General features: G+C 38.0%; 1 protein-coding gene across 3 annotated transcripts in view; it reads left to right on the top strand.

Annotated features, from left to right (window-relative positions):
• RhoGAP102A (Rho GTPase activating protein at 102A) overlaps positions 1–13,749 on the top strand; it is an 84,407-nt gene that overhangs the window by 10,238 nt on the left and 60,420 nt on the right. For all 3 annotated transcript variants that reach the window (XM_028181146.2, XM_089739437.1, XM_028181144.2), the window contains exon 2: positions 5,945–6,101. In XM_028181146.2, the coding sequence (XP_028036947.2) occupies positions 5,945–6,101 (157 nt within the window). The remainder of the gene's footprint in view (positions 1–5,944; positions 6,102–13,749) is intronic.

The raw sequence follows: 13,749 nt of genomic DNA, 5'->3' as shown, positions 1-13,749 counted from the left end.
AGAGATGTGCTCCGCACTAAACGCTTCACTTTCCCCCCTTTGCCTTTTCATGGGTTCTGTCTCATGCGAGGTTCGGACGCGGGTTGTTGAGCGACAGGAGGTTTTAGTCAGTTCGACTCCGACATGCCCCGCCCTCCATCCCCAGGGGAGGGCGGAAGTCCGGCGATTTCCTCCTGACAAAAAAAAAAAACCTTAATATAACAAACCTCGATTTACCGAATTACTTGATATAACGAATATTTACTAGTTACCTTCCGATTTGTTAGATTGAGGTTGCCCTGAATTTCATCTGTTCGAGATGATATTTTACCATAACACCGCTACGGGAGTAAGCTTCATCGCTACCCGGAACCGCAGGGTTTTCACATTGTCACTGGTTGATTCACACCGCCTCATTGTACCATGGATATTCCTTGTGTAACGACGATCAGTTATCATCAAGACAGCTCTATGTTACTTGATTTATCCTCCTTCTCCGTGCGCTGTGTTCCTCAGTGCTGAGGTTCGAGACCTTTACGGAATACATACGTAAAGGTTTTCTTGGGAAAATTGCTAGTGGTGGGTTCTCGCGTCCTTCCACAGAACTTGAAATTGATTTGTAAAGGCTATAAAATCTGTAAAACTGCTAATGAAATACTAAAGCTATCGCAATTATTATAGCGTTTGATAGATGTCGTGATATAGAGAGGTAAATAGATATAAGTCAACACAACGAAATCGCATTAAAAAGTGTTCTATTATCATCATTTAAAGTTATCGTCGTTAAAGCTATTTAAATACAAAAATAAGTCTATAGCCCGAGTTTTAGTGAGCCATGTTATAATTGTCCTTGAAAATTAACTGTCTCCTATCTTTTTGCACAACAAAAACATAAAGGGTAGGACATTCTCTGAAGCATAGTGTTGTAACGACGAATTCTTCTCTTCTTTGTCTCCACCTTATCCCACTAGGCGGGGTCGGCACAGCTAATTTTTCTCTTCCGTTCTCTTCTATCAGCCGTCATCTCAACACTCACTCCTCTCTCTCTCATATCGTCATTTACACACTCGATCTGTCTTCTTCGGTCGACCTCTTTCCCCTCTACCTTGCACTACCATTTCCATACGTCTCCTAGTCACATGCATCTTCTCTCTACGCATTACATGTCCATACCACGCTTGTACCGCGCGTTGTAACGACTAATATGTTAAAAATACTTATCATAATAATAATAATAAAGCCTTTTATTCAGATCTTTTAGTGCAATGAATTTTTAAACTTAAAAAGACTAACATTCAAATCTTAAACTTAATAGATATGAATAAATTTAAACTAATATTTGTTGCTTGGTTATCTTTCCTAGATCTGTTTGCCAGTCGGCAAAGGCCTCCTCCAACCTTTTCCATTCGTTGTCTTTAGACGTTGGAGGGTTGTGGTCGCTTTCCCCCTCGAGGACCAGTCGGCTTGGGGGAGTTCCTTCCTTTTTTGTTTCTTTATTAACAGTTTCTCTGGTTGGTTTTGGTTTCCGTTTGCCGTTCTTTAGTTGCTATTGGTTTTTATTAGTATTAGGGATGTTCGAAAGGGAGCTGGATCTATATCGCATTAAATCAAAAGCATTTGACCAGTTTGTCTTTATTGTGTTTATGGTTTGTTGCTTTTTTGGTTGATTGAAGAAGGTGAAGGTTAAAAATACTTATCATAATTATTTCATATGGTCTATCAGGCAATAGCTTATTTCGTTTTTTCTGGATTACTGGAAACATTATAAGGAAAACGTAATGTAACCAAAATGTTCGCGGGCTAATTCATTTCGTTTGTCGACCGATTTGTTGTTTGGGAACTCCACGTTCGAGACGCGAAAATATCTCATAATAACATCTATATTTATAAAAATGAATTGCTGTTCGTTAGTCTCGCTAAAACTCGAGAACGGCTTGGCCGATTTGGCTAATTTTGCTCTTGAATTATTTGCGGAAGTCCAGAGAAGGTTTAAAAGGTAGATAAAAATATGAAAATGCTAGGAATTAAATAAAAACGACAATTTTGTTTTTCCTTTGATGTGTCCCCGACGGACGGATTTTTTTTTTTTGGTTTAAGTTTATTTTATGCAAAAGTTTATGTATTTTATTTATCGATTGAGGCACTACTTAGTCTGCCGGATCAGCTAGTCTTTGATAAATTATGTATGATATTTGATGTTAAAATGTTTTTAAGATTTAAAATATTTAATTGTTCGACATTTACGCGTGCGATTTTAATGATAATCCTCTTGATGTTTTACCGATGATTTCTTGAAATATGAATCTTTTATATTATTTCGTACTTAAATAATATCGAGTGGTTTGTAATTGAACGGTTCTAAAATTAGAACAGTCTTCATAGCCATTTAATTTTACAATTCAATATTAATTGGTTGAAACATCGATCTTCTGTTTCCAGGATTAATATCGGGCTAATTTAAAGGCCCTAATGGGCAAAATAATATAACTAATGTTGCGTCGACAGTAAATTTTCAAGTTTTCAAGTTAAATTCCGTTGAAATATTATTTAGGATCAAGCTATTTTTTTATTTCCCTTGTAGGCAGACGAGCGTACGACCCACCCGATACCGGTAAGTGGTTACCGTCGCCCATGGATGTCAGCAATGCCAGGAGAAAAGTCAAGCCGTTGCCCACTGCTAATAATAAGAGCGAGTTAAAAATTAATCACAATGATTATTACATTCCTATTCTCTGTCAAGTTCATGACACGTGCTAAAACTTGGTTCAATAGCGTGGCCAGATGTATAATGATCGAATAATAATCATTCATGGTTCAATTTCCTTTAACTTGTTTCATTACATGTATATATTAATACGTGAAGCAAAAACTTTGTACCCCTTTTTACGAAAATTGCGCGGACGGAGGAGTATGAAATTTCCCACACTTATAGAGAATATAGAGAAGGAGTGCAGAATGCAATTTTTTTTTTAATTATGCTTTAATAGTACATTATATAAATAAATAAAACATTACACACCTACCATGTGTTTGACGCACACACGCATGCATACTATCTGTTTATTAATTCTCAAACTTTTCTTTATTGGATATAGTCTGTGGGCAAATTGAGAATAGATTTAATATTGTTTGTCTTTATTAATATTTGTCTATAGTGTCGAAATCTGTGATTATAGAAGTTTAATAAATAGTCTTTGACAATAGAACCATAATCATGTTCAAATTTATAATTTCAATTAATTATAGTCGAATTTCGACTACTGCGGGACCACTAGTTTACATTAGTTCTCTAATGCTGACATCTTTTGTTTGTCACTTGTAGCTTAAAGAAAAGCTATTTTTTGAAATATTTATAAGGTGATTTAGTCCGACAAGTATTATAGTTTTATAGTGTAAGTTGATGTATAAAATAATATGTGCGTATTGTGTTGCTTTTGTTTTTTTTTTAACTTAAATTTCTAAATTTCTCTTCTCTGTTCACTTCCTTCTACTTATATGTTTTTGATTGTGGAAACATATTTGGTTATTGATTTAGCTTTTTTTTTTAAATATTATATGTTTGTATTGTACTGTTTGTTTCCCAAATAAATAAATAAACATTGTTGTCTGATACCATCTCACATTTCATAACGTGTTAAGCGTCAAACTTCTCAAGCTAAGCATACAGTCCCGTCTTCTCCAAGCGTACGACTCTTAACCTTCTGAGTTTAAGCGGATCGGTACTTATCATTAATCATCATCATTAACCTACAGTCCACTGTTGGACATGGGCCACTCCCAGCCCCACGCGACCTGATCATTGCTCATCTAACCTTCATTTTTCCGCAACACAATCATCTGCATACAGTTGAGACTTTAACACCTCACGGTACACAGTTTTTCGCCTTAAGTTCTGATGATCAAAAACAAATATGAGGTCTAGTATTAGATAGTACTGTAAAAACTGAGACCTTAGACCTCACATCTCAAGGCTGGTGGCAGCATTTACGTTGTAAATGTCTATGGTATCTTACCATTTAAAATCAGGTGGGCTATGAGATCGCTTATCCAACTAAGCAATAAAAAAAATAGTTTACTAGTAAAAACTAACAAAATATGCTTTTATAGAAAATCCAACTGAAAAATAGAAAATATTTTTTATAAATTTGAATTTAAAATAGCGTAAGAAAACAAACATTTTATTGTAAAAAAGCGTGAAGTGCTTTTCAGGATATTATCAAAATAACCCTTCTACTCATATCTGTTCATAAAATATTTATAACTACTGATACCATGCACCCCACGCTGTTTTTATTTTTCAACTATTATTTATTTTTAATTTATTAGTTGAATTTCAATTTTTTCAATTTTATTTTCAATTTTGTTTTTTATATTGTATTTTCATCGGTCCTTTATAAGTATACCAAGTTTCGAGTTAATCAGACGTTTTGAAAGTGGTCAAAATCATGTTCAAAGATTCCGTTACATACGAGGGCGGCACTGAAAATTTCGGGAATTAACGAAGTGACACAACATTACTATTTAAAAATGTATTTATTGCTTTTCGAAGTATTCTCCGCGAAATTTGACACATTTTTCCATACGATGGAACCAATCATTGAAGCAACCATTCGATTCGGAAGTTGGGGTCTGCAAAATGGCCGTTTTGTAGGCGTCCACAGCTTCTTCAGGTGATGAAAATCTCTGTCCACGCAATTTATTCTTTATTTTAGGGAAAGTATAGAAATCATTAGGGCTTAGGTCAGGGCTGTACGGCGGATGGTCTAATAATTCTATGTTTTCTTGCTCTAAAAACTCTTTTGTTCTGTGCGCGGTGTGAGAACTCGCATTGTCGTGATGGAGGATGATGCGGCGGTTGCAGTTCTCTTTACGGAGTTCAGAAACGACCTGTGGCAAACAAATGCTAGTATACCATTCTGCATTAACCGTTCTTTGTCCCTCAAGAGGAATAGTCGTAACATGGCCGGTTTTGGAGATAAACGTGCCCACCCTTTTTTTTGCAACACTCCGTGAACGAACAATTTTTGTTGGCTTTAACTCATTTTCGAACACCCAAACTCGTGACTGGTTTTTTGTTTCGGGTTCGTACGCGTATATCCAGGATTCGTCACCTGATACAATGTTGTATACAGCATTTGAGGATCCTGCGTGGAATCTTTCGAGAGTTCTGACGTTCGCGTTAGCGAGTCGCTTTTTGCTCTTCACAGAGCGAATGCGGTATCCATCGGGAAAACAACTTTTTTACACTTAATTGTTCATGCAAGATTATTTGTATTTGACTCATGCCAATGTCTAAAGTTGCCTGAATTTCACGGTATGTCACATGTCGATCTTTCTCAATCAGCTTACACACAGCATCAACGTTTTCTTGGGTGACTGCAGTTTTTGGACGATGTTGACGGGGATCATCACTTAGCTTGACACGTCCACGTTGAAACTCAGCAAACCAGCGATAAATTGTGGTTTTGGATGGGGCTTCATAACCAAATGCAGAAATAATCCGGTCAACACACTGTTTTTGTGTTAAACCACTTCGAAAGTCATAATAAATCATCGCTCTTGAATTTTCTCGAGTCAATTCCATTTTCTCAACGACTAAACAAGTTTGACAAAACCTCGTGACAAGACTGAGAATCTTTTTTAAAATAAATAAATGGTATTCGATTTTTAAAACCAAGGAGTTTTCAATTAAAAAGATTTTAATATGACAGGAACAGTGGAAATATTCCATTCCCGATACTTTTAGTGCAGCCTAGTACTAAACATACATACGTCTGACTGAAGCTAATAAAAGCGTATTAAAAAGGCAGTTACTAATTCCCCCATGAGTTTAATTCCCGCTGAAATAGAATTCGGAGAGCGCGGTGATGTCTTTTATCGTTAAGAAAGCTTAAGAAAGCAGTTGCATTCAGTAATTTCCTCATATAACAATAAGTTGGTGTGTGACGTCACGCGTTATGTGCAGGGCAGCTGTTGCTGGGTAGATGGAAGCGGGAGGTGCGTGCGGCTCACGGATACTTCGCTTCTGTCCCTCACCGAAGTGGAAAGGAGGGCGCTGCAGCAGGCCGCGCTCGCGAGACTCCAGCAGATCAACTTAGGGACCACCATCAAGATTCCGGAAGGTAAGATTTCAGATTTCAAACAAGCGCTTTTTTTTAAGGATATTGTTATACTAACTGCTTTTAGAGATGAAACGGATAGTGGTTCGGCCGGATACCGGATATTCGGCAAGCTCGAGGCCGGAGCCCGGATATTCCGCCCTTTCGGAAATATTCGTGCGCGTTCAGGTGTTGTCGCTTGAGAGAGGAGATCGCGACGACTCGGTACGACGACGATTTGGTATTCATTCACCACAATTTGCCACTTGTTAATTTTGAGTATTAAACAAACTAATTAATAAAACAATCACTTTTGACGTGCGATTATAAAAATATAAGTTGTCCATAACCTATTGTGGTATTATTTGCCTTTTGTATAGTCATGAGATTTTCTTAAATTTTAATATCCGAAATCCGGCCGGATACCGGATAGTTACCAGATATCCGTTTCATCTCTATTTTTTTTATTATTTACTAGCTGACCCGGCAGATTGCCTCAATCGAGAAATAAAAGACCTAAACTTTTGTAGAAAATAAACTTAAAACAAACAAAAGGAATCAAAGAAAACAATAGATAGATGGATGAACTCACATCCCACCTGGTGTTAAGTGGTTACCGGAGCCCCTAGACATCTACAACGTAAATGCCGCCACCCATCTTGAGATACGATTTCTAAGGTCTCAGTATAGTTACAGTTACAACGGTTGCCACCACCCTTCAAACCGAAACGCATTACTGCTTCACGGCCGAAATAGGCAGGGTGGTGGTACCTACCCGTGCGGACTCACAAGAAGTTCTACCACCAGTAATTACGCAAATTCGGTAGGCAGCGGCTTGTCTCTGCTCCTGGCATTGCTGAAGTCCATGGGCGACGGTAACCACTCACCATCAGGTGGGCCGTATGCTCGTCTGCCTACAAGGGCAATAAAAAAGAATTCGGAACTTGTAATATATGCAAGCTTATCTTGAAAATGTCGTAAGCGAGATTCAGGCATCTGTCAAATATCTTGCGTTGTATGATGGCTACCCGTAACGCACACATACTAACAACATACGTATGAAGTTAATAAAAGCGTATTAAAAAAACCAGGACTTATTATGGATTGATCACTGTAATTGATGGTAGCCGCACTGTCCTATTATATCTATTTACATATATATCTAGTCGTCTAACATTCGATAATGATTTAAATGTTTTTTTCTATATCCATAAATCTGTTGCACTCTCTTAAACATTAAAAACATCAAATTCCCGTTCTCACTAGTCACGGCTCGATCTCTTTACATCCGTGAGCACACGAGGAACTAAAAAAATCTAACGTAAATAAGCCCGAAGGTTGTCGAAGCGTTTTTAAAATAACTCACGACACGTGTACATATATACAATGACGTCACATGCTATAATTTATGTATATTGTCGTATAAATCCAGGAAAATATGAAACAATGAACGGTATTTTAATAGGTGTGTTGGCTAAGAATTTATTTCGCCCGCGAGTGAAACGCGTTCGGCTTCAATTTTGTACGTGACATTACTTTTTATGAGCGCTGATGGGCAGATGAGGTCACGGATCACGCGGATGCAGGCCCCAGTTTGAGACGTTCTGTCGAATCGTAATAGCGCTTATCCGAAACTTCAGGTCTTTGATAATAAGTATTATTTTTTTATGATTGAAAGATTACTGTTGGCCCGGAGGCCTTTCCAGTTTCACCAGGACAGGTGGGCGAGCAAAGGCTCAGCCAGGGGGGATGGGATTTGCTAACAGCTGCCCGAGCGCCTCCGAAGGAGACCTAACATCTCAAGAGCAATTGCTTCGGGAATGAATCTACTGCCGGATCGGAATCGCGACCCGCTGAGAAGATCCGGCGAGAAACTCAGCGGGCTGATGCATGGGTTAGGCTGCACGTCGACTTCTTTGTCGAGTTCGATGAGTACGGCTACCGGGGTTCCTAAGGCTGATAATAAGTGTTCTACGATTTTGGCCTTCGAAATCTACTCGTGTAAGCTTTTCATGCACTACCCCCGCACACGATCGAGAAATTCTAAAAATTCTGCCATGTCTATAGTTGTGGCAGTAATGCGTTTCGGTTAGGATAGGATAACAATTATACCATTCGCGTCATGTTACAATGATGTCCATGGACTGGTTGTCTGACTGAAGTTAACAGGTCCCAATTTTACACGATCATGTCTTCTGACTTAGAATCGAATGAACTATGAAATAAGATACAATAACATAAGTGGTAGGTATATCCTATGTGTTAAGGTGTTTTTTTTGATATCTTTGACGTAAATCTTCGCTTCAGAGTTTTTTCAGTAGGTAGGTACGCTCTCCTAGGTTATAAATTCACAAATTATTCACTAACACCATTTCTATCACCTGGTTGCTCCTTGTATGACTATCATTTCGATTTTAGCTATAGACGCTTTCCGTAAATAGTTTCCTCTTCTCTAGAGAGTTCTTACCACTCTCTAATGAAGCGATCGTCAAACTCGATCACGGCTTAACTACGAAGCCTGACGTTTTATTAGCTAGCTGTCAAGACAGTGACAAAAATTATGTTCGGGGTATAAAATTCAATCATTCAAAACAGATAAATTACGTTAGCATTACGAAAACAAACCGTTAAACACGGACGGACACACGTAAAACGTAACTAAAAACAAACAAACAAACAAAGAATAATCACTCAATCGACATATTGCTGCGGTATAATTTACGGCAACGTTAAAACATTAAAATATTATGACAGGCGCCCGACAACACGAGCGGGCGCAGGTGACACACTCTCCTATAAATAAAGTGACAGATGCATTGAATGCGCGCGAATGGGTTTATTTCAAAATGGCGGTCGGGCAGTGGGTAAGAAGAGCGCGCCATTACGCAAACGTGACGCCGCGTGACGTCACCGCTGACACCGCCCAGCGCGACACGCGTAGGGATAACTGTGAGCTTAGTGTGACTTTTTTAACGTTCTCGATACCGTAAAAGTTAACTCAAATTTGTATGCAGTTGGAACAGCGCCCCTAGCGGCAAACGTAAGCAAATGTTCCAACTCCACACATATTTGAGTTAACTTTTACGCTATCGAGAAAGTTAGAAAATTCGGAGTAAGCAGACTGGATACACGTTTAAGCACATTTAAATTTTAGTTGAAAACTGTAGTTAGCACGTAGATAGTCAGAGGTTTTCTTCTTCTCTTTTTTGCCGGTCTTGTAGGGTCATCACAGCATTTCTTTTTTGTAGATGTAGGGTCATCACAGCATATCTTTTTATCTGCATAGAGATTTGCACGAGTTTTACGACTGGTTGCCCTTCTGACGTGAACCCTCTTAGGGTTACATCTCTGGTAGTATGTTCATTATGTCATATGGATGGACCTTTTCTCTTTCTTCTTTTGGTGTTTCTTTTACTCTATCATTTTTTTCTATGAATCGCATTTTATTATTATAAACATTTAGGAGGGACCTATTTCAAGAAACATTAAGCAGCTGACATAATTATTTTTATCAAGATTACCAGCTGAAATTTCAAACTACTTGCAAAGCTACTTTTTTTTAAAATAAAACATTAACTTCGTCGGCAAACAAATCTGTTAACATTATTAGCATAATAATTAAGAAACGTCACGACATCTAATAAAACTTTTACGAGGAAACACGGGCTCCGTTCATTTTTCATTTTTATACCATACGATCTATATAATAATCACCTCGATGTTCGAGTTGTGATATTTATTACCAAATCAGAGGCTTATCGAATCATCCGGTCATCGTTTTCGTCGAACCCATCGCTTACGACGAAGGGCTCAGCGAGTAAATTAACCCACAGACACAGCCCACTGAGTTTCTCGCCGGATCTTCTCAGTGGGTCGCGTTTCCGATCCGGTGGTAGATTCTGCTAAGCAAGGCACTTACTACTAGTCAGGTCAGGTTTGAGCCCCGTGAGCTCACCTACTTGTTAAGTTACGCTAGCATAGCCTCTCAAGGCTATCATCAGCTTAGGTAGAGAAAAAATCAGGCTCAATTCGCGGCCTAAGTATGTTTGCTTAAGATATTAGTTTGTTTATACATTTGTGAATATACTTATCTCTTACATTTCCGATTTATTTTCCGACAGCGGTTGTAACGCACCAGAAATATAGAATTTTATAACATTTGTGCTGCCGATTTCTCTTTTTTTTTATACCATGCAACCGAGAGCTTATTTTATATCGTTGTGATTAGAAATTCTATGAAAGGTATATGAAAATTAAAAAGGCGACACAAAGAAGTGATAAGCATATATAAACCCATATATAGGACTTAGCCGACAAGAGAATGAAATAGAAAGGTTATATTAATTTAGTAAAGTTAATTTATTGTAATTTTTTTTATCGCATAGATGAATAAGACACCGGTTTTTTTTAATGCTTAGTTGGACGATCTCGCAGCCCGTATCGTGGTGCAGAATAGAAGAATTTTCTTTCCACCAATTAGACCTTTTTCGTCGAATTTGCTCATAGCGCCGCATAATCTTAAATCATAATCTTTTTTTTTATGATTGAAAGATTACTGGTGGCCCGGAGGCCTTTTCAGCTTCACCGGGACAGGTGGGCGAGCAAAGGCTCAGCCAGGAGGGGTAGGATTTGCTAAGAACAGCCCGAGCGCCTCCGAAGGAGACCTAACAACTCAAGAGCAATTGCTTCGCGAATGAATCTACTACCGGAATCGTGACCCACTAAGAAGATCCGGCGAGAAACTCAGCGGGCTGATGCATAGGTTAGGTTGTACGTCGACCTCTTTGTCGAGTTCGACGAGTACGGTTACCGGGGGGGTCATAATCATAAATGCCACATAACGCTCAAATAATATTCTTTATTTAACGATGAACCTTCCGGCAAGAATTACCAGTGCCCGCCCAACACCGTGATAGTCAAAACAATCAACATGACTTCATCTTTTGATCGACTTTGTTGTGGTCTTTTCGTTTTCTTTTTTTTTTATTGCTTAGATGGGTGGACGAGCTCACAGCCCACCTAGTGTTAAGTGGTTACTGGAGCCCATGGACATCTACAACGTAAATGCGCCACCCACCTTGAGATATAAGTTCTAAGGTCTCAAGTAAGTTACAACGGCTGCCCCACCCTTCAAACCGAAACGCATTACTGCTTCACGGCAGAAATAGGCAGGGTGGTACCCACCCTGCCTATTTCTGCCGTGTAACTATACTGAGATCTTAGGACTTATATCTCAAGGTGGGTGGCGCATTTACGTTGTGGACGTATATGGGCTCCAGTAACCACTTAACACCAGGTGGGCTGTGAGCTCGTCCACCCATATAAGCAATAAAAAAAAAAGTCAGTAATCGGAACTACTCGAAGCGAAACAGCGAACGGATCACCTGAAGCGAAGCAGATCAAGCGAATTGAGAGTTTTAAAGTGTTTGTCGAGTGTTATAAGTGTGTACATTTTATTTATCCCGAACCCCAGCGCGTAACAATATCATCAGTAGCAAAACATTTTATCTTCGTTTAAGATCCACTGCCCCACAAGCTTAATATTTCAAAAGCCGATAAAGACATTAAATAGTTCCTAACGCAACAGTTGGCAGGGGACGCTCTTGTGACGATCACACAATGAATGATCACGTGATACCTGTTGATGTTTCCATAAAATAAATTACAATAAAACATGGCGCGGACGTGTTTATTATAATTCTTGTTTTCATCTCGTGATAATCGCGTCGTTTAAAATCTATATATTTATTTTATTAATGCAATGATTGTTATGTTAAAAGGTTAAGTATTATAAGTATTAAAATGTTAAAAAATTATAAATTAGTTGAAATTGTTGTCTAGATTCCTTATTGCGGTCACTTGGATGAAACGTTCGGGCTTTAGTCAAAGGAAATATTCAAGGCACGCTTGAAGAAGTGCATCTCATTGTAGCACCGTTATTCCATTCAAAAAATCTTATTCCAATTTCTTATTCCAATTGTTATTGTTACTGGTGGTAGGACCTCTTGTGAGTCCGCGCGGGTAGGTACCACCGCCCTGCCTATTTCTAGATGGGGCAGCCGTTGTAACTATACTTGAGACCTTAGAACTTATATCTCAAGGTGGGTGGCGCATTTTGAAGTCGTTGTGGCCTAAAAGATTTTCTTATCGATTATGAACAGCAACTACATGACAGAAATCGAACCATTATTTTCGGGGATTTCAACCTAGACCTATTACAAGAAGATAAAACTACAACTAAAATGTATAAACAAATGCTTTGCGAAAATGGATATAAAATATTGAATAAAGTAGAAGAAGAATACTGTACAAGAGAAACGTCGACAACTAGGACAATTTTGGATCATGTTACAACAAATTTAAAGAATAAAAACGTACACTTAGCCATTGTTGAATCTTGTATGTCGGATCATAAACAAATTTACGTCGCAATAAAAAAACAACAAGTAATTTCAAAACAAAGGAGTAAATACGAGGCCATAGACTATAGCAGCCTATATAAAAAATTTGATTCAAGCAAATTAGACAATAGTAACTATGAATACAAACATTTGGAAGATGTTATAAAACAGAATATTCGTGAAAACACTAAGACAAAATCGAAAATACTTAATTTGCCACAACAGGACTGGATAACAAAAAATATCACTGATGGAATAAATAGAAGAAATAAACTGTGGTACAAGCTGAAAAAGGACCCGAATAATGAAGACCTCAAAGCTAATTTCAAAACGGAAAGAAACCAGGTAACGCGGGATATACAAAGCGCAAAGAGAAAATATTATCTGGATGCTTTCAATAAATGTTCCAAAAAACCGAAAAAGATGTGGAGCCTAATCAACACCTTAGCAACAAATAAACTGAAGAAAAAATGTCTGCTTCCCAAGATCCATTCTACTGAGGGTCGTATAATACAAGAAGATCACATATGTGAATATTTTAACAAGTTTTTCTCAACTGTAGGCACAACCTTGGCCGATAAAATTCCTCAGAAATTTCATGGAAATCATACGCATACCTTACCAAATAACTCTGTGACTAATGTTGTTCTACAAAAGCTTGATTTATGTACCCCAGATGAAATTGAAAAACATATTGATAACTTGGACCCGAACACAAGTACGGGGATTGATGGTATTAGTGCAAAGACCCTCAAATGTTTAAAGAACGCTGTATCTCTCGTGTTATCTCAATGCATTAACAAGTGTTTGAACGATGGTATATTTCCTGATAATCTTAAGATCGCCAAGGTCGTTCCAATTTTCAAAACAGGGTCTAGATCTGATGTTAACAATTATCGTCCCATATCAGTTCTACCCATACCATCTAAAATTTTCGAAAAAGTTCTTTATAATCGTCTCAATGAACACTTAACATCACTCAGTTTTCTTTCTGATCGCCAATACGGGTTTAGGCCAAAATCAAATACACTTTCAGCAACGATAGATCTAGTTACTACTATCAAAACAAGCATTGATAAGAAAAACATGGTCTTAGGAGTGTTTATAGACCTAAAAGAGGCTTTTGACACAGTCAGTCACCCATTACTGTTGAAAAAACTAGAGAGCATTGGTGTGACCAATTCAGCTTACGAAATATTTAAGTCTTACTTGGAAAACAGGCTCCAGATAGTGAAAATTGATGATCATCAAAGTAATTCTCACCCTATTAA

This window comes from Bombyx mandarina, chromosome A1, assembly GCF_030267445.1.
Source record: "Bombyx mandarina strain Sakado chromosome A1, ASM3026744v2".
Lineage (NCBI taxonomy): Eukaryota > Metazoa > Arthropoda > Insecta > Lepidoptera > Bombycidae > Bombyx > Bombyx mandarina.
Note: the sequence above shows the minus strand (reverse complement) of the source record. Positions and strands in the feature narration are given on the sequence as shown.